The 19,887-nt window shown below is 36.3% G+C and overlaps 2 protein-coding genes across 3 annotated transcripts; one reads left to right on the forward strand and one right to left on the reverse strand.

Moving 5' to 3' along the window:
* Positions 1 to 6,426: 6,426 nt before the first annotated feature.
* LOC135687207 (uncharacterized) lies at positions 6,427 to 13,291 on the reverse strand. 2 transcript variants are annotated; one of them, XM_089109990.1, is made up of 8 exons: positions 9,342 to 9,459; positions 8,946 to 9,090; positions 8,361 to 8,417; positions 8,051 to 8,113; positions 7,729 to 7,802; positions 7,557 to 7,610; positions 7,113 to 7,183; positions 6,427 to 6,553 (listed from the first exon to the last, which is right to left on the reverse strand). In XM_089109990.1, the coding sequence occupies exons 1-8, from the start codon at positions 9,405 to 9,407 to the stop codon at positions 6,496 to 6,498; spliced, it is 588 nt and encodes a 195-aa protein (XP_088966116.1). In that variant the 5' UTR covers positions 9,408 to 9,459; the 3' UTR covers positions 6,427 to 6,495. The 2 variants fall into 2 exon arrangements, with proteins under 2 accessions (XP_088966116.1, XP_088966117.1); XM_089109991.1 differs by lacking the exon at positions 8,051 to 8,113 and having other exon boundaries at positions 9,342 to 13,291.
* Positions 13,292 to 14,224: 933 nt separating this feature from the next.
* Positions 14,225 to 16,537, forward strand: LOC148959744 (uncharacterized). The gene is made up of 2 exons (XM_089109963.1): positions 14,225 to 15,294; positions 15,433 to 16,537. The coding sequence occupies exons 1-2, from the start codon at positions 14,225 to 14,227 to the stop codon at positions 16,448 to 16,450; spliced, it is 2,088 nt and encodes a 695-aa protein (XP_088966089.1). The 3' UTR covers positions 16,451 to 16,537.
* The last annotated feature ends 3,350 nt before the right edge of the window (positions 16,538 to 19,887 follow it).

Genomic DNA, 19,887 nt, shown 5'->3' on the forward strand with positions numbered 1-19,887 from the left:
GTGTCTACCGATGATAGATGATTTGTAGAGAAAACGATTTTAATGAAGATATCATTGATTTATACAATGAATCATCATAATAAATCCACAAAATATAGATTTTCTATACATAGATTGGAGGAAACTGGATGAAATAGAGGCTGAAGGCCCCCCAACTTGCCCGTATAACATCGATTTTCGTAATCAGCACCCCAAAATTACTCAAACCCACCTAATTAGAATTACTTCCCGAGGGGGGACCCTACCCCCATTCTCCGCCTGGTCTAAAAGGTCTAAAGCATTTGACTCGTTTGTTGAGGCTAAACCATATGGCAATAGTGTTACTATTGTTAAAGAGGAATGTATTAACCATGTATCAAAAAGAATGGGAACTGCCTTAGACAACCTCCCGCAAGAATGCAAAGCTCAAAAGGACTCCATATCAGGAAAGGGGAAGTTGACCAGAGCAAAGATGCTCAAAATTCAAAACTATTATGGACGGGCAAAACTATTTTGCAATCTTATTTCATTTAACATCCACTGGTGAAAACCCTAAGCATGTCCACTGCCCACCAGGAGAGAATTCTTGGTGTTTCTGGCAACGAGCAAGCAGTATCTAAAAATGAAAATTCTGGGTCACATAAAGAGCATGAAACAATCCCAGAAGATGTTGGCAAAAAGCTTGTTCCAATATTTCAGCGACTGACTGATGAACGTTTGCTAAAAAGGTGCATCAGAAGCAGAACACAAAATCCAAATGAGAGTTTGCACGGTCTTCTTTGGAGATTTTGCCCAAAAATAACATTTGCTGGTCGTCATATGGTTGAAATTGCAGCACGAATGGCATTGTGTCAATTTACAAAGGGAGCAACCTTTCGTCTAACTCTTTGTAAATTTCTAGGTATTGAGCCTGGCCACCACATGACTGAGGGGACATTAAAAAAGTCAATTGAAAGACTTAAAAAAGCTGCCAAAGCATCTTCTACCAAAGCAAAGCAGAGAAGGAAAACTATTAAATATGCAAAAACGTCCAAAGAAAAAGCCAAGATGACGAAAGAAGGCAAAACGTACAAGGCTGGACTCTTTGAATGAAATCTTTTTTGAAAAAAATGTTTTGGAAAAAAAAAACAATAAAATAAGATGAACAAATTTAAAATTAAAATTTAGGAAAATCATAGTAGCTAGAGCAAAACTTTAAACTTCTCTGCATCGATCAACAAATGCCCTAGGTGGTTATCTAGGTTTTGATCACAAATCATGTCTCCTGTACACAGAGTTGAATATTTCAATAATGACAAGGCGCACAGGTCTGAAACTTTTCAAAAACATTTGTTAACAACCTACAAAAAATTTTTCCAAATATATTTGAAAATCACGTGACTAGTCTATATTTTACAGACCAGTTTGCCGGAACAGTGCTTTAACTTTGAGAAAAGATTTGAAACAAACAGAATGTTGTATTTCAACAAATAAGGTACCAAACAACTTGCCGAGATAATGTTATCTGAATGAGCAGAGGAATTTCTCCTCCAGGTAACGGTTGCCATGGAAACCCCCAAAAAGTCTTTTTTCCAGGTAGATTAAGAGTTACACGTGATATCAGAATTTTGTCTGCTTATTCTAATGGTAACCAAAAAATAATGTATCATAGAAAATTTGAGTCAAATATCTCACATGGTCACAGAGATATCTTTTCTTAAAGTCAAAAATGGCTAATTTCAAAAACGGCATGGAAAGTTTCATAAACAACATTTTATGATCATTGTTATTTAAACAACAGAACTTAGCTTTTTATCATACCTGATATGCTTTAAATTGTGCCCCACTTCTAAAAAAGACAATTTAAAACCTGCTGTCCTACTTTTTGGCCTTTTTTGGCCTGTTGGCATGTTCAACAACCAAAGGGATATTTTTTTCATTGACAAACGTTATGCCAGTATCTCCAGTTGATGCCAGTTTGTTCTTTGGGGCCTTTTTCTTGTTTTCTGGACAATCAGGAACTTTGTGGATGCTAAATCCACCAGCCAAGTAATCTTGCCCTGTTTTTGTACATTCTTTTCTTTTTCTTCTTAAAAGTCTTCTCTGATTCAGATATTTGCTTTTACACTTCTGCGCTGCATTGATCAAGCGTTGGTTATTGAGCCAGCGACAACCTCTTAGTGTGTTGACACCTGCATCATTGATTCCAAATCTGTTGAGTATGTCTGAAACTGCACCAGAACCTTTGTTCCATTGTAAAACAGCAGCTGCTGTTGCTGTCTCTAACCTTCTTCTGTCACAAAAAACTCTCTTTGGGCATTTCTGCCATAACACGTTATTAAGAGACTCATTTTGATTTTGTGTTAGTCCTCTTAAGCAGCGGCAGAGCAGACTTTTACTTGATAATCTTTTGAAGATTGGATGCAATTCCTTTCTAAAAACAGAGGGTAGGCATTTAGCTCTGTCATAGCTCTTTGTGTTCAGCACAATGTCCTTTTGATATTTGCACCAGCTGTCTCTTCCCTTTGGACAATATTTGTGCTGCTCTTCAAGGGTTTCTCCACTTCCTTCTATTGAGTGAAAATAGATAGCCCACACTGAATTTTGCATTTTTTCTAAATTATTTGTGTTTGCTCTTATGGCATAACCATAATAATTTTGAAAGGAATCAATGACAACATCAGTCAGCCTCCCTCTCCCACCAACATTGCCACCGTCAGCCAGCTTCAAACCTTTGGCACCTTTCTTATATGACCTCAAGCCATTCCCCATCCTTTTCTGTATATGACCAATGCAATCCTCCTTCAAAACCAAATATTCAGGGCCATATTTTTGGAACACAGCATCAGCCACAACTCCATATGAAGATGAATCTCCATCTCCAACATATGTTGTGTACTTCAAATTGTGCTTTGCAATTGACCGTAGAAACATTTTCACTGCAGCATCCTTTTCCATTGATTCAGCAGAACCGTAATGGTTTATCTCACAAACTGGCCTATGACTTTCCCACCATGTTTGATACTCTGCTGATACTTTTTTGTGCTCTTTTGACTTGCATTGGAAGCACACTTTAGACCTTATTTCATAATCTAGTACCTCCCCAGTATCAATGGCTACCACAAAGACAACACCATGAAGTGATGAGTATCCATATCGCTTTTGCCAAGTGCCATCAACAGAAACACTGACCTCAAATATGTCAGAAAGAGGGTCCAAATCTTTGCAGTTGGGATCTTTCTCTTTTACCATATTCTTGAGATTCAGTGCAGCTTTTTTGAGTGATGCATCAGCCTCATTTGAGTAGCAACATTCACACTTTTTCATCAAGTCATTATATGCTGCATGCGAAAGTGGTAACGGAAGGTCAAAAGCAGTGCAAAGCTTTTGCAAATTTGTCAGCCCAAGACCAGTCTCAATACCAGCTTGAGCACACCTGAAGTTTACTTCTGAGGAATTTCCAATGGCAGTTTTCATTCTTGGGCTTGTGTGAAAAAGTGTAGTCTCTTGGCAATTTGTACACTTAAGAATAAGCTCTTCATCCAGACCTACTCGTTTGCCATCAGCTTGTAAGAGAATAAGCTTGGCTTTGGGACTTTTGCAAGAGCCACAGATTGCTGCTTGGGAGAGAGCATGTTGCAACTTGTTGGCTTTCGTGAGTTTGAAGCCATGTGCGTCTTGGATATAAGATTTCTCATGAACCATTTTTCGTCTTTTCATTGCTATCGATTCTAACCCAAGTGATTTTGCTCTTTTCCTCGTTAAAACCTGACTTCTCTCTTTTTCAAGAATAGGACAGTTTCTTGAGATCTTTTCAAGAGATCGGTTTGCTTCGTCAGCTGTCTTAACGGGAGTCGAAGTGGATGGGCCTACATCAGATGTCATGCTTTCATTCCTGTTCTCGCCATTATCTTCCCTTTCAATTTCTTGCCTTCTTTGACCACCAAATCCTCTTCGCTTTTTACGGTACTTCGAGCTATTTTTCTTACCAACCATATTTAACAATATTGGTAATTTGAAGTTTAAACCTTAGTCTTGTTCTCTCAACCGATTCTACAGGATACACGCAGTTTTACATTTCGTGTTCACAATTACTTCATGTCAGAACTAACAATTAGCACCAATTGAATTCAGTTCAATGAACGCAAGGTAATATAAGGGTGGCTTGAAAAAATAATGTGGGGTTCGACAGTCAAGAAAACCCCATAGCAACCAACTAAACATGGTTGCTAAGCAAAAAAATTTCCATATGCCCTAACAAAATTTTATTTTATGGCTAAATAAGAGTTGAAACTGGCAAAATAAAAGTGTGACAATAAAGTTCGATAGTTTTTTTACCTTCTGAAGCAAAAAACTCAAAACTTTTGAAAAACAGATTTTCAAGTTCAAAAACCTAGATAACCACCATGCATGTTAGCAAAGCTAAGTCTCTGTAGTGGGAAAAAATATTAACTCTTCCTTAGAAAACCTTTTTTTAGCATTGTATCCACGTTTCCATGACAACTAAAAGCTATTTTTAGAAACTAATTTCAGATTTGAAATCTGCACATCAACATTAATCATGGTACCAAGTTTCAGCTTTCTAGCTTTAACAGTGAAGAAATTAGGTTTTCGACCTATCCGTAAGTTGACTGTTTGCCAATACATTTTAACATTATTTATCAAGAATTCATAAGTCATGAATGGAAATGGGAGACTCTCTTTGCTTCCATCTATGCCACTTTTCATCGGCTACCCTATCTTGTTACAAAAAAGCCTGAAGGTATTGCTGCGTTTTAATCAAAGTGCAATACAATATCATTAACATGAATTATGAACATTAATAGACTATTCAATAGAAACTAGGCACAATCCCCAGAATTTCAAAATAACAGCTTGTTAATTGGGTCTTGCTGAAGTTTTGAGAAGCTTGGATTTCATTGGTAGATTTGAAAATTTCTAATTTGCATGACAATAGGAGAGTAAAGGTAGTACTAAGAATATGCACTATGTATAGAGTAGGCTAAAAAGCAATGTCTCTGGGTTGTATCCAATCCAACACACGGTGCTCGAAAAGGATTCCAGTACTGAAGCTAGAAGTTAAGTCTTATAGTTTCACCCACACTCAACAGACACTGAGCAATAAGGGTTCCGAGGGTTCCAGTACTGAAGCCTTATAGAATGATATTAAGGTTCCAGTAGTTAAGTCTTATAGTTTCACCCACACTTAACAGACACTGAGCAATAAGGGTTCCGAGGGTTCCGAGGGTTCCAGTACTGAAGCCTTATAGAATCATATTTAGGTTCCAGTAGTTAAGTCTTATAGTTTCACCCACACTCAACAGACACTGAGCAATAAGGGTTCCGAGGGTTCCAGTACTGAAGCCTTATAGAATGATATTAAGGTTCCAGTAGTTAAGTCTTATAGTTTCACCCACACTCAACAGACACTGAGCAATAAGGGTTCCAAGGGTTTCGAGGGTTCCAGTACTGAAGCCTTATTGAATGATATTTAGGTTCCAGTAGTTAAGTCTTATAGTTTCACCCACACTCAACAGACACTGAGCAATAAGGGTTCCGAGGGTTCCAGTACTGAAGCCTTATAGAATGATATTTAGGTTCCAGTAGTTAAGTCTTATAGTTTCACCCACACTCAACAGACACTGAGCAATAAGGGTTCCAAGGGTTCCAGTACTGAAGCCTTATAGAATGATATTAAGGTTCCAGTAGTTAAGTCTTATAGTTTCACCCACACTCAACAGACACTGAGCAATAAGGGTTCCAAGGGTTTCGAGGGTTCCAGTACTGAAGCCTTATAGAATGATATTTAGGTTCCAGTAGTTAAGTCTTATAGTTTCACCCACACTCAACAGACACTGAGCAATAAGGGTTCCGAGGGTTCCAGTACTGAAGCCTTATAGAATGATATTAAGGTTCCAGTAGTTAAGTCTTATAGTTTCACCCACACTCAACAGACACTGAGCAATAAGGGTTCCAAGGGTTTCGAGGGTTCCAGTACTGAAGCCTTATTGAATGATATTTAGGTTCCAGTAGTTAAGTCTTATAGTTTCACCCACACTCAACAGACACTGAGCAATAAGGGTTCCAAGGGTTCCGAGGGTTCCAGTACTGAAGCCTTATAGAATGATATTTAGGTTCCAGTAGTTAAGTCTTATAGTTTCACCCACACTCAACAGACACTGAGCAATAAGGGTTCCGAGGGTTCCAGTACTGAAGCCTTATAGAATGATATTTAGGTTCCAGTAGTTAAGTCTTATAGTTTCACCCACACTCAACAGACACTGAGCAATATGGGTTTCTCAGGGTGCTTCTTGCTATAAAGGCACTTTGGCTCAAGCCATGATCGTCGGGTATTTTGCAATTGCGGTCCTCATTAGGACCATACACCGATGCAGAAGGGAGCCAAATTAATCAAGGATTTGACGATATTATTTTCATTTATCACTTCAACCAAAATCAAATAATCTACACGATACAATACAATACAATACAATACAATACAATACAATATACTATAATGTCCTCTTAATGCCTTTTTCATCTGAATGCAACAGGCCTCCTTTGTTGTCTCTCCCGCATGCAATCTATGCAGAACCTGATAGATGAAAAAATTACTTTAATAATCGTAATCGTCTGCCAATCATGTGATAATAACAGTATAGATATATAAACAAGATAAAATAATAGAACTATTGATTTGACTAAAGGAGAGTTTAGTTACTAACTAGGAGTATTTCCTTATATCAATAAAATTGCCTAGAATCGGCACCGGTTTCAAATAAAGAGCACCCAATAACAAAACCCCCACTCCTACCGTATATTGAAAGCAAAGGGTGAGAAAATTGACTTCGGCTAAGTGTTTTGGCTCTGAACTTTATGAACCAAGCCAAACAAAAAGAGATCTGTTAGCAAACTGTATATATAAGGTATTTTCTATGATGTTCTTCTAGGCCATGTGATCTTAATCCACACATTCTTAAACTAGATTTTTGTTAGGTAATACTTGAACCATATTATGATGACCTTGGAAGTTCGATCGAAAAATCATTCAATTCTGGGATTTTTTTTAACTTGACTTAGAATTTTTGCGGAATTCAATTCAATCAAATCTGGCTGGGCTGGTCACACTGGCTTGGCTTTAAACTTAAACTTACCAGTCTTCGCTTTTGGGTGGCTTTTCAGACATCCCAACACATTCCATATGGAACCATTTGCTTCCTGGACACTAGAAAAAAGATTGGAAATGTAGTGAGAAACATTTTTGATTGGTAAACATGAATGCATATGAGTTCATTACGAGTTGTGGGGACTAGGGGAGGGTGCTGCCTTGAGGCCAGGAAGTTTACAACACAGGCTGCAAGGTAAATAGTTTTTTGAGTAACAGTAATTATGTTTCAATCTGAATTCAGCTGCGTGATAATTGCTGAAGTATAAAGCACAAAGAAAATTGCACTTTCCTGATGAATATAACAAGCATTTTTTGCTACTAGGATACATCTTTAAACATGTAATAGAATTTGATACATGTTAAAGTCAGATATAGTGAATCATGAACACGTTGCCAATATGTCATGATGTCAAGATGTAATGAGACTTACATTTGCTACGTCACCTGAACATTCGATCATGATCCATTTTCTCCCATACCTCCTCTACAATTATGAAAGATATAAATTGACTATTTTGTCAAAGTTAAATTACACAATCATCGACATATGGCTGTAAAATGGCTTGAACTTTGTATGATCTAATTGATGTTAATCAAAATACCTTGTGACAAATGCAGAATTTATATAGTTTGCTTTCTTTTTCTTTCTTTTGTTTTTCATCTGATGACATTTTTTCTAAAAAATATAGTTTCATTAAAAATGATAGAGCATATAAGCAAATTGAAAAATGAAATTTTTGTAACCTGATGTTTCTAGACAGAAAGCATAATATATAAAGTGTAGTTAGCTACAATATTTGAAGCTATTGCTGGCAAAGGAAACTCTACTGAGAATTTATCAAACCCAAAATGTTTGTATATATGAGTTCCTTCATAACCTTGTAATGTAAGACAAATTATACTAAATAATTGTATTAGTAGTACCTGCCTTTTGCACACCAGCCAGTGAACTGCAGTCTCCCTGTAAATGCTGATCTGGCAACATTTCTAAACAAAAGCAAAATAATTTCCAATATGAATTTAGGTGTTCGAAAATTCCAATGTTTGTAATTTTCTTAGACAAGTTATACTTTAGATTTGTATAAGTACCTGCATTTTGCACACCAGCCAGTGAACTGTATAGTTGACAGGAATATACCTTGTCCTCTGCCTGGTTATTTATACAATCTAGCTTTGCATGATAAATTGAGACAAATTTACAAGATCTGCAGTACATGAACAATTTGAATCTAACCTGTGGTTACACTTATGTGATCATGCATGTCTTCTTTTTGTTTTGGAGTTGACATAGCTTGAAAAATTACTTTTTTTTAACAATGTTGATTTGTTAGTTTGAAAGCAATATAAAACCTTTAAAGTAGGCAAGTGAATACAGTTGTGTGCTAATTTAAGAGAAGGAGGCAAGCAATATGTGACAAATGATATTCATTTGGGAGGGTATATCACATTCATTATATTAAAGTGATGTTATGATAATTGGCAGTCCTTCTTGTCCCTCTATATCAGAGACAATATTGTGGCTATATTCAATTAGGTCTGTTACTATTTTCCCCCATCATTCATCAGTTATCTGATTTATGTTCTCATTTAATTAAATGCTTAATGAAATCATCTAATGCAGTAGACCAGGGTGCCAGGAAGTACATGAAGTCAAAAGTGCAATCAAATGAAGCATTTTATGTGATGGGGAGGCCTTTAATCAAATTTGTCACATATCAAAAGATTTCCCAAATGACTGTAACCTGAGAAATAAATTTTGCTAATATGTTTTTAAATGTTTATATAAGAATATCACAGATGTTTCAAACTTGACACTTACAACATGGTAGGACACCAAAAACTCCTTCTGGAAACAGCTGCCTCCTGGTCTGCTCAATTTCTTCATCACTGGGATCATTTACTTTCTCGCCAGGATTCCCCTCTTCCTCTGCTTCTTTCATTTTTTTGAATGCATATTTGAATCCCTTTCAATCACATTGAATGATATTTTTCAAAATAAAACATTTAAGAATTACAAAAAAATGATCTACATTTTCAATAAAGGGGTTTGCAGAATGACACAATAGACTTGCTTTTTGGATGAGATTATGAAGATGCATTTGCAAGAATTATTAGATTGCAAGAACAGCTTTTAACAAGAGATTTTAGTATATTGATCAATTAATGTCATAAATATTAATATCCAGATATTCAAAGTAAAATGAAAGAATCTCACCTTCTCAAAGCATGCTCGTCGTTTTGGTGTCCAGGTCTCATAGGACGACTTGGTAAACGGTGACATAATATCCTTTAGAATAAGAACAAGAACGTTATCTGGAATCTCCAAACTTGGAAAATCTTGTAAATAGATTTTTCTAAAATTTTGCAAGTCAATTATAAGTGTTATTCATGTACAATCAATTATTAATTTGATTAAGTATCATAAAGTGATTAAGTATAATAAAGTATAATAAGTTTTTATCTTTATATGTAACTATGAGACTTACTTGAACCTCAGAGGCTTCACCTTGTGTCTCTGCTTCATCAGTTTCAGCTAGGATAATTGCCAGAAACTAATCCCCCAACATCCTCCCACACACTACGCCCATGGATAAAGATTTTATGAAATATTTGCAAGCTTTTACTTTATCGTTATACCCAAAAATCTATGGTTATTCTCTGTCATTTATTTCGTTGCTAAACATCTGATTTTGTCGAAAATTATACACGGTTGTCTATAGGTGAAGTCCAGAAAATATTCAAGTACTATAATTTATGACACTAGACTTATGAAAGAATGATAAGAGTTTATCTGCTGTCTTATTTCATTATCAATGTCGTTATGTTATGTTCAAATTAATAATTATATTCAAATTGCTAGATTTTTGTGGGCAAATCTAATTTTCTCGCTCCTTATTTGGATTTTCCTATCTACGTCACTGTTCTCCGTAAGATTTTTTTGAGAAAATGGCAGTCTAGAGATAGCCAGAAACTGCATCTTAAATACTCACAAATGTGTGGGACCGAATGAAGTTTCTAGAAGCTCTTCAAATACTTATATACTTTTTTATTACTATGGATTACCTGTCTCGATATCTGTCAAATACCTATAGATTTATCTGTCTCGATTTTGGGATGAGGACGGTAAAATTCTTTCAATAGTTTTAAAATAAACCTTTAAGCGGAAAAAATGGAATTTGTTTAACAATAGAACATGAACATAAGAGTATTAACAGAAGAACCATACAAAAATATCCAGTGGCATGAGGGAGACTTGTAAAGCTACAGAATCATTTTTTCTCAACTGATTATAAATAAACAATCCTCTGAGAGATAAAAAATTAGTATGTTATAAAAATTAGAATTAGACAAATAATAAAAAACAATAAATATTTTTAAACCTCACGTTTTTTTAATTCTTTGCATTGTAAAATTAAGGCATTAACTTTTCATAATTTATATATTTAAGTTGTGACACGCTATTGTTGTTAATTGATAAAAGCATATAGCTTTACATCTGTTCAAAAAAGTCTAAAATTGAAAATATGCCACATTTTATTAAAAATGTTTTGAAAAACAGAATTGCAAGAACAAGGGATCAATACTGGTTAAGTACCCCCAATTTCCTTAACCGCACCAATTTTAAACCCTTTAAAATGAGGAAGGTTTAATATCTAGATTTTTTTGCCGGAGGAAGATTGACAACTTCTGGACTCTGCCCCCCTTTTAACCCTAAAGTCAAATGAAGCCCCTGGTTGAAATTAAGAAATGAGAATAACTAATAGTCGAGAAAACAATAGGGTAAATGATCTTTGCCAGGGACGCCTGCACAAGATTGAGGCAGAAGGGGCAGTGTTGGTGCTGAGGGAGAAATGGTAGAACAGGATTAAGATTCCTACGTGAAGGGTGGGTTTTCCTTGGGTTATGTCGTGAAAAGGCCTTAACTATCCATGAATTCTTGAATGAAATTTTGAATGATAATTTAAAAAATTGCCTCAATTTGGTACGTAAAAAACCAATTTTGCAGTGCATGAATGCGTGAAAAGTCAAAAAATTGTGCGTGAATGCGTGAATCAGAACCACTAGGGCGGTGGGGCTCTATGGTAGGCTCGATGCTGCTAGGGCCCTGATTCAAGTCAAGATTCCGTGTTTTTGAAACCAATTAGAGGCGTCCATATTTTGGACTGTACTTTTTTAATGAATTGGCGTCAAATTTCCAAAATTTGGCCCCTTGGAAACTGGAAGATCTCATGCAGGGGCTCAGCGGCCATGACTTTCTTAGGGACTCGTACACCCCCCTCCCGCCCCTAGAAAAGATGAAAAATTATGAAACTTCGTTTCCCACTAAGTCTAATGAACAACAAATGATGCTCCCAACCTAAAAGGCGTTATAGAAGTTCTAGGGAAAGATGTAGTACTTTGAATAAAGTAAAACATTGCGGGTCAGAACGTTGGATACAGGAATGCTGCAAGTATGACTAGGCAAAGGGGGAGTTAGCAGAAACTTTAAACAAAGGCATGAAAATGTAGGTGGGGTAAGTGAGCCGAGTAAAAAGGAGGAGGTTCGGAGATTCTCCTCCGGAATTTCCTTTTTTTACTACACCCCAAGTGCCGTTGTAATGAAATTTCATATTAGGGGCGGGATTGGCTACTCTTTGTATTCCTTCGCACTCAGTACACTGCTGTACTGGAATTATACCAAAGTTTGACAATTATCTGGGGGATACAGCCGCCCAGCCCCCACGGTTCACACGGACCTGACCTCAGTTTGGTGGCTTTAAGCAACATCATAGTATATTTTGCTGCAATTAGGAAATGTTCGAAGTGATAAAGGCAAAGGGAGGAGCTTATTGTTAATTCTCCAGAGTAAATTTTTGGTATTTGCCTATCTTGAATTAAGTGCCAATTATGAAGTGTTGTTCCCAGAATTAACTAAATGTTGTTGTCACCTTTAACCAGGCCCAAATCTAGTAGAGAGTTGAGCCTTGTTGCGAGAAAGATTTTCCGTCAAATATCAATGAAATGTTATCTAAAGCTCTGATAGGCATGAATGAGATGTAGGAAACTTATGTAAAGGGTGGGCATGAAGCACACTCTACTTGCTAGAACCTGGAATTCTATGACACTATGAACAAAAGGCACTTTCTGCCTCCTCTGGCATCTGGTTGGATATTCATATTCAATTGGATAGTTCAGTTCTGGTGATGTAATTTTACAATGAGATAAGTTTGGAACAGAGACAATATTTGATTTAAGATAGTTGAAGGAAAACTGAAAGCTGCAGGTTGGTATTAGTTTTCATATCTTCCAATTTTTAGAATTTTGGATGAAAGGGGTGGAGTGTTTTTTGTTTAATATATTTTTACATATTCCCATCATTTCTGCTTAAACTACTTCAGCTTTAAGATTTCATTGTTCTGTATCAAAAATACATTTTTGTTGTGATATATAGTGGGAAAAGTATAAAGCAATGTTGTCACCCTTTCAGCTACATGTAGATTATAGCCCTTTTAATAATTATCCTTTTTAACAGTGTACTGAATAGGAACTGGAAGCAATACAACAGGCAGCCCATCAATATGAACTAATCCTGCCTATTATTCAATTACACCAAAAATTTACTCATCTTTCATTTTTGTAATAATTCTTTTTAAAGTTTCACAAAAGTTGTTTAAAGTTTGGACAAAAATTTCACAAAAGTTGAGGCACATCCCCATAAGACAGATATTGAAATACCCCTGGGATTGCAGAGCGGTTCTCGTTGGTTTCTAAATTGTTTGAGTAAATTAGGGTTACTGATCTGCTGTTGTGATCTGAATCAGACTGTCAATATCCGAGCAATTCAAAATTGCGGAAATCAGTCCCCACTTCAAATGACAGTTTGCAGTATGCTATCTGTGCTCCAATTCTGAAACCAGTCGCTATTGTTTCTTGAAAATCTGTGAAAACTGGTGGCCATATGTTTCCCTTGCGCAAAAAAAAACCGGTGGCTAAAAAGCATATTCAATATCGATATGCAAAGTTCAAATAATGACACAGAATAGAGATAGGTCGCAAATGAAACAGAATGAAATATGGAGGAGAATGAAAATCTGAAGTCTTGTATTGAGGGTTTTTACATTTTTTTTCGAAATAATTTGTGGAAATTAGAATTGAAATTGAAAGAGGAGAGTTGGAGGTATGCTAAATAGAGTAATATACCGCTCGACCGGGAAGCAGAATGGATATTTTTTCACAATAAAATATAAATTATATAAGCATAATGGCTCGAATTTGCCAACAATATGTTTTGATTGGAATCCAATGCATTGTTCTCTATTCCACTGTTCCGTGGGCTTGAATCCTGTGACTGTCAAACATAAAGATATGAAAGCAGACAAATAAGCTATAATTTTATACAATTCACAATTAGTGAATTGTATAAAAACAGCAAACATCTTTTTAGGCTATAATTCTGAAAATTACAAGCATAATTGAAGGCAAGGCAATTTACCTGGTGCTTATAAAATGTATGTTCTTTTCATTGATAATTTGATCTTCTGCAAGCTCATCAGAATTCCATAAGTTCTGCTTTAGTCATAACAAACTAGTTGTAAAATTAACATATATTTCTAGATTTATTTTTAAATACAAATTGCAAATTGTATTCTAATAAGCAAAAAGAAAATGGTATTTTCTTCTTAATTCATCCTTAGAGCAACAGCTGACAGTAATTGTTTGTACAATGTGTTCTCTATAGCGCTAATTGGAGATGAATCTTTGAGCAGATGTCTTCAGATACTTACATCTATAGAGAACCTACATGTAGAAGGTCAAAAAACTTAAGGAACTTTTACTACTAAAGGCCAAATCCCTAAGGAACTTTTTAATTTTGAATATATTTATATTTCCGCACAATTTACAATTAGGAAGCCGGTTCCATTGATTTTCAGTAAAACCGGCCATGCTCATGAGGCCAAGAATCAACATGAGAAATTTCCGTTTTAACTCACCTCACATGCAGCTGTGCTTTGTTGTGAATTCACACTTTAGGTGTTTTAGTTTTAGTCAAATAGGTTAGTAACAACAAAATAGAATTCTTATTCTGTGTGTGTGGCTGAGTATTACAGTAGTTGCAATATGGGAGATAAGAAAAAGCAGTCAACGTTGTTCAAGTTCGGTTTTTCTAAAAAGATACCTCATCGAAATGAGTTACAAGAAGTCCCTGGTCGTTCGTTTGTTGAGGATGATGATGTAAGTTTGTATCGTTGTGACACATGCAACAAGCATTTCAAAAGTAAGTCTGGCCTTACGATGCACGTGTCTTGGTGCACTTCGAAAAAAGACAGTGAGAGAGAAAAAGAACAACCAACTAAAAAAATCGATGAAATTCCATTGTTCTTGGAAAGTAGCGCCGAGGCTGTTGAGCCACAAAAAGAATCAACTGCTATTGATGTGGATGAGAACATCGAAGAAACTGTAGAGGAATGTCAAAAGATAGAGAAAAGTGCTAGAGCGTCAGAAGCAGGAGAAAGCAGTCAGCACCATCGAGAGAAGAAGAACAGACTATCTTATGACACCGAATTTAAGCTAAAAGTTATCGAGGAAGCAAAGAAAAACCAAAAGAATGACGTTGCATTCAAATACAACATCTCTAAATCGATGGTATCGACCTGGGTTAAAAATGAGAAGAAAATTACTGATGCAGCCGCCGATAGCCACAGGAAAATGATGAAAAAGATCAGACCCAGCACAAGGCACAAGCAAGTCTTCCTGATGCTTCACGAAAAGTTCCTACAAGCAAGATCAAAGAGGATGCGAATATCTTTTGCATGGCTGTACGCAAATGCTAGGAAGATTAACCCCGAATTCGACCAAAGTGCCCAATCAGATATTAAAGCTATCCCGAAATCTGCAGTCTTCAACTTTATCAGGAAGTACAAAATCAAGTTGAGGAGAATTCAGCGTAAGAAAAGGGCTGAGAAAACGAGCTTCTTGCCAGGCATGATTGGTTGGCACACAACTTTGCGCGAAGGCTTGATCAAGACAGGAAACCCAAAGCCTTCCTATGACAGCAAATGGGGGAGATTCCGACCATCTAAACGCTTCAACGTTGACCAAGTTCCTATGCCGTTTGCGGTCGATTGTAAAACAACATACGAAAAACACTTTCCGCGCGGAGAACAAAGAAACCATCGAACCTGGGTCAGGTAAACCGCTTTCTGCTTTTTGTTTAAACTCTTTCCAGACTGGGCCTTTTAAAAAATTAATTTGGAAATATTGTAAAAATTAGGGGGCTGCTCATTTGTCCACTCCTTCTAAAATTGCTATCTTTAATTCTTTTTCAGCACACCGGGACCGGGACTTGATAAGCGGCAGTACACGTTACAAATCTGCTTTGCAGCCGAAGGACCGCCAGTCAAAATTGCAATTATTTTCCGTGGAACAGGGAAAAGAAGCAGCCAGGATGAAATACAGGCATACCACAAAGACGTGGATTTTTACTGGCAGACAAACGCCTGGGCAGACATCAATTTCAGCATCGACTGGGTGAAGAGAACTCTGAAACCAGCTGTCCAAAATTCTTCCGAAACAGGTGAAAATGAAGAATTCGTTCTTTTCTGCGACAACTTAAGTGCGCAAACTAATGATCTGTTTCTGAGTGAGGTCAGAAAATTAAATGGTGTTGTTTGGTTCGGTTTGGCCGGTGCGACAGACATCTGGCAACCTGTAGATTGTGGCTTTGGAAACATGCTGAAGTCTTTGGTTCGAACCCTCCAAGATGAGTGGCTGCAAAGTGACGAAAATATAGATCTTTGGCTTGGGAACAGTGTTGAAAAACTGGATGTCAAGAAGCGAAGAATTCTAATTACACACTGGGTTGGTGAGGCATACAATAGGCTTTCCAGTGAGAGCTATGCCTCATCACGGTACAGATGCTTTGAAAAGACAGGCTGCTTAATAACGGCTGATGGGTCGGAGGACAAGAAAATTCAGCCTGAAGGTCTGATTGGGTACTCAATACCACCACCATTGCCTGTGACTGGCCCCGAAAATCCACTGTCTGTACAAATACCAGAGGCCTCAGCAGCCTGTGAGGAAGATGTAAGTGATGAAGAAGATGAAGGGGATGAAGAACTTGAGCCTGACGAGCTTGAGCATGAAAGAGTAGACCATGTAAAAGATCGTGTCTACGAACATGAGTTGATTAATAAAAAAATACGCGCATTCTACGACGAATGGCACACTGGACAAGTGAAGTGGTTCAACACCAAGCTGGGAGAGTTTAGAGTTCTTTTCGAAGACGGTACTGAAGACTACATTGTGTCAGACGACATCAATGGAGTGGATATGCAACTTCTTTAATGACTATTATTATTAATTTTATATTATATGAAGCTTCTTTGTGTTTTAACTTGTTATCTTTTCTTAAGTTTATAGCAAAACGCTGAATTTGATTGTTTTTCTTGCGTCTGTACTAATTATTGTCCACTAAATGCCAACTTAAAATTAAGGAACTATTAAGGAACTTTTAGAACTACAAAGTGGTCAAAACAGGTCTCAAAATAAGGAATTTAAAGAACTAGGCCCGAGCTAGGTTCCTTATAAAAAAAAGCGTGTATAGCCGCTGTTTCTCAAAATGAAGAGATCTAAACAGATTTCCGTCAAAAAGCACCCTCGCCTCGGCTTGCATGAGCAATGCTCAATCTCTTGCATTTCAAATAAAAGAACATGATAGTTTAAGTAGGTGGATTCTACAAGTAGCGAAAGGAAACTGTGATGACATAAAATGGTCATCACTTGTGTGCCTCTTGGGTCTGTTGTTGGCATTAAAGTAAACAGAGTATTCCTGAATGATGATGACAAAGGTATCAACAGGCTTTTTCATTGTGTTGTGAATCCTTGAAATGGGAATAAAAAAGGGCAGGGTTTGATGTTAAGATAATGTGGTCCAGAATAGGGAATGACTTTTCTCAGGTACATGGATTTAAAGCAAACCATTGTGTGCCAATGGTTTCGTGCAAACAGACAATGACAGGTGGGAAAGAAGATCTTATTCTGCAGCGAAAATGAGGGAACAAAGACCTAGTAGAAGAAATGATTTGCGTGCCCGTTGCAAAAAAAATCAAACTTGATGATCACGTGCAACCGAGCATTTAAAACTGAAACAGATGAAATTGAGTTTTAGTCAGAGTGACACAAAGCTTCTTTCAAGAGCTGAAACTAGCACATGTACGAAGGATCCAATAAATGTTTCTGACACCAAGGACCAGGGGAGAGGAAAACCGGTGATTCACTGCACTGATACAAATATTCTCAAAATCGATCTTCAAAAATCACCAGGTAAAGTCAACCATTCACAGAAATACACTGTTGCAGATGGAGCAATTCAGGAACATTTCACAACATATTACCAGTCTTGTGCTTTGCAAATGGCGTTGTGGGAAGACAAGTTAGTGCTAGGGAGTATCGTTGTTGCCGAGAGGCCCACACAGCCTATGGAAAAGTGGGTTTTGATGGACTTTTGGGCAGTCTAAGCTGCATTACAGAACAGGAAGACTTCAAGGCACTTGTTAGCAAAGAAGTGTTAAAAATTGTTGGTCCACTTTCAAAGCAAAAAAATGGAATGCCATATAAAACACGTGCTGGTATATCTGAGAATGAGTGAGTATTTTTGAATTTATAGGGTTAAAGTTTGTTAAAGCAAGACTTACCTATTCAAAATCTTTTCATCCTACACATTTTATTTTTAAAGAGAACTGATAATTTCACATTATATATTCAAATTTTTAAAAATTACCAGAAAAGAATTACTCAAAACTAGTTGAGAGACATTTTGCTGTCTGCTAAGTAACAAAGTGCACTTTTTGCAGATATTTGCGTGCAGTTGCTTACTGAAATCTGGTGATGTGGATCTTTGGTTATCTTGGCTGGGACACAGCAAGACTGTTAACTGCATGTCTATACGATTTTATCAGGGAAAAATATAACACCAACAATAAAAAAACTGGCTACCTAGATTCTGCCTAAAGAGAATAATTCCCTTTGTATGATAATGACGTTTTGAGCATAGCCCATATCACTTGATCTGATTAGAATTATATTGTACCGCACTCAATCTGGTATTCTTATAAGAAATCTTTCCTTGATGTTTTTCAAAATAGCTGCTTGAAATAGATTTTTTGTATGATTATTAACAGGCAATTTCCACTGAATTGTTACAAACAAAAATGTTTTCTTTGTATTTTTTGCTGTATTCTAGAATCTCTTTACATCCTTTTAACAAAGGAGGTTATAGCCTGGTTTCTTATAAAATTCTACTAAATATTGTGAATAAAATAAATGTGTTTATGTATTGAAAATTGATGTAGTATTATGCCTATATGTAACAGTTTGTAATCAGCACTTATATAACTATGTTTAAAAATATGTTACCCTTAGCATGTTCATTTTCTCGAAATTTAAATATGTAATCTGAACAAGGATTAATATGAAGCCTAAATTATTTGTTGACACACTTTTGCTTAGAGTGCCCCAGCATAGTTTCTCCACATGTTCTACAGTGACCAGTTTTTCTGGTTTTTTTCTTCTCTGTTCCTCTGGCCTTTTTCGCCTCCTGCTCCATCATGGTCTTTTGCTGTTGAGTTATAAAATGATAATATTATTGTCATGATGTTAGTTTTTATATTTTTTTAAATTTGCATAACTTTTTCATGAAATTCAAGGGACACCCTTAATCTTTTTGGCAAAACTTTTATCAAATTTCCGAATACAGAAAAAGCTTGCATCACTTACCCCAATAGTTATTATATAATTGGGCTTATAAGCAAAGTACAAATAATTAGCAAAAGTATTTGATGAAGAAACTATCAAAATAACATTACCTGGTGGATTCAATGTTGTGATCACAAAGGATCTTTTCCTGAACTTCTCCTTTGCTTCTTCCTTTGAAATACGACTCTTGAATTAGGAGTTCAGTTGCTTTGGTGCAATTGCGGTATGTTGTGCCAAGATAGTGGTCATTTCTTCTTTTGAAATTGAAACCAGGATCTGGCAAAGGGTCTGACCTACTCTTGAAGTAAATGGAATAAGTGTTACGGTAAATATCAAACAAAATATATATTTGTAGTATCTAAAACCTGATTTTTGCAAAGTGCCTTTCATTTTCTCAGGATCTAAGATTAAACCTTATTAAAACTTACCATATATAGATGGAACAAGGACTGGTTATACAACCTCTTCTCTAAGCTTGTATTTTGGAAACGAAACTCCCAGTATGTCCTGACCATCATTAGCTTTCATAGTCTCTCTTGAGAGATTCTCGTTAAAATGACAAATTGTGAGTATGTGACTGAGCAAATAAAAAGACAACATTTCAGCAATGGAATGGATAAGAGCTGTGATTGAATGTCTTTTATATTATTCAGCAATGCAACATTTATTGAAAAAAACATTAATTTCCATATGTTGTCAGCTTAATGTCTAGAAATCATTTTTACCTACCTAGCAACTCTAAATCACTCAAGTAACAAAACAAATTAGAATGGTAGTCCCAAAAATTATCTATTAGCTGCACCATCTCTAATTTTAAATGTAAATACCTGCATTTGGTTCCAAGCCAATGGTAATGAATCATTTTAGGATGCCGATGGTTGAGTGTGGCACGAAAGGCTTCAAAACAACTTGTCTGGGTATCACTTGAAATACTTCTTATATCATTTAGAAGTCTAGTGTCAATTTGTCAAATTTAGTTGTTCCTGAAATAAGAAAAGCAAACAATTCCTTCAGGAAAGTTTTCAGAC

The sequence above is a fragment of the Rhopilema esculentum genome, chromosome 9 (genome assembly GCF_057945365.1).
Source record: "Rhopilema esculentum isolate cy_ngs chromosome 9, ASM5794536v1, whole genome shotgun sequence".
Lineage (NCBI taxonomy): Eukaryota > Metazoa > Cnidaria > Scyphozoa > Rhizostomeae > Rhizostomatidae > Rhopilema > Rhopilema esculentum.

Coding starts and splice junctions, on each gene's coding strand:
- LOC148959744 (XM_089109963.1), top strand. CDS start 14,225: ATGGGAGATAAGAAAAAGCAGTCAACGTTGTTCAAGTTCGGTTTTTCT. Junction 15,295..15,432: donor AACCATCGAACCTGGGTCAG/GTAAACCGCTTT, acceptor ATTCTTTTTCAG/CACACCGGGACCGGGACTTG.
- LOC135687207 (XM_089109990.1), bottom strand. CDS start 9,407: ATGTCACCGTTTACCAAGTCGTCCTATGAGACCTGGACACCAAAACGA. Junction 8,418..8,945: donor TTTTGGTGTCCTACCATGTT/GTAAGTGTCAAG, acceptor TAATTTTTCAAG/CTATGTCAACTCCAAAACAA. Junction 7,803..8,050: donor GGCTGGTGTGCAAAAGGCAG/GTACTACTAATA, acceptor TATATTTTTTAG/AAAAAATGTCATCAGATGAA.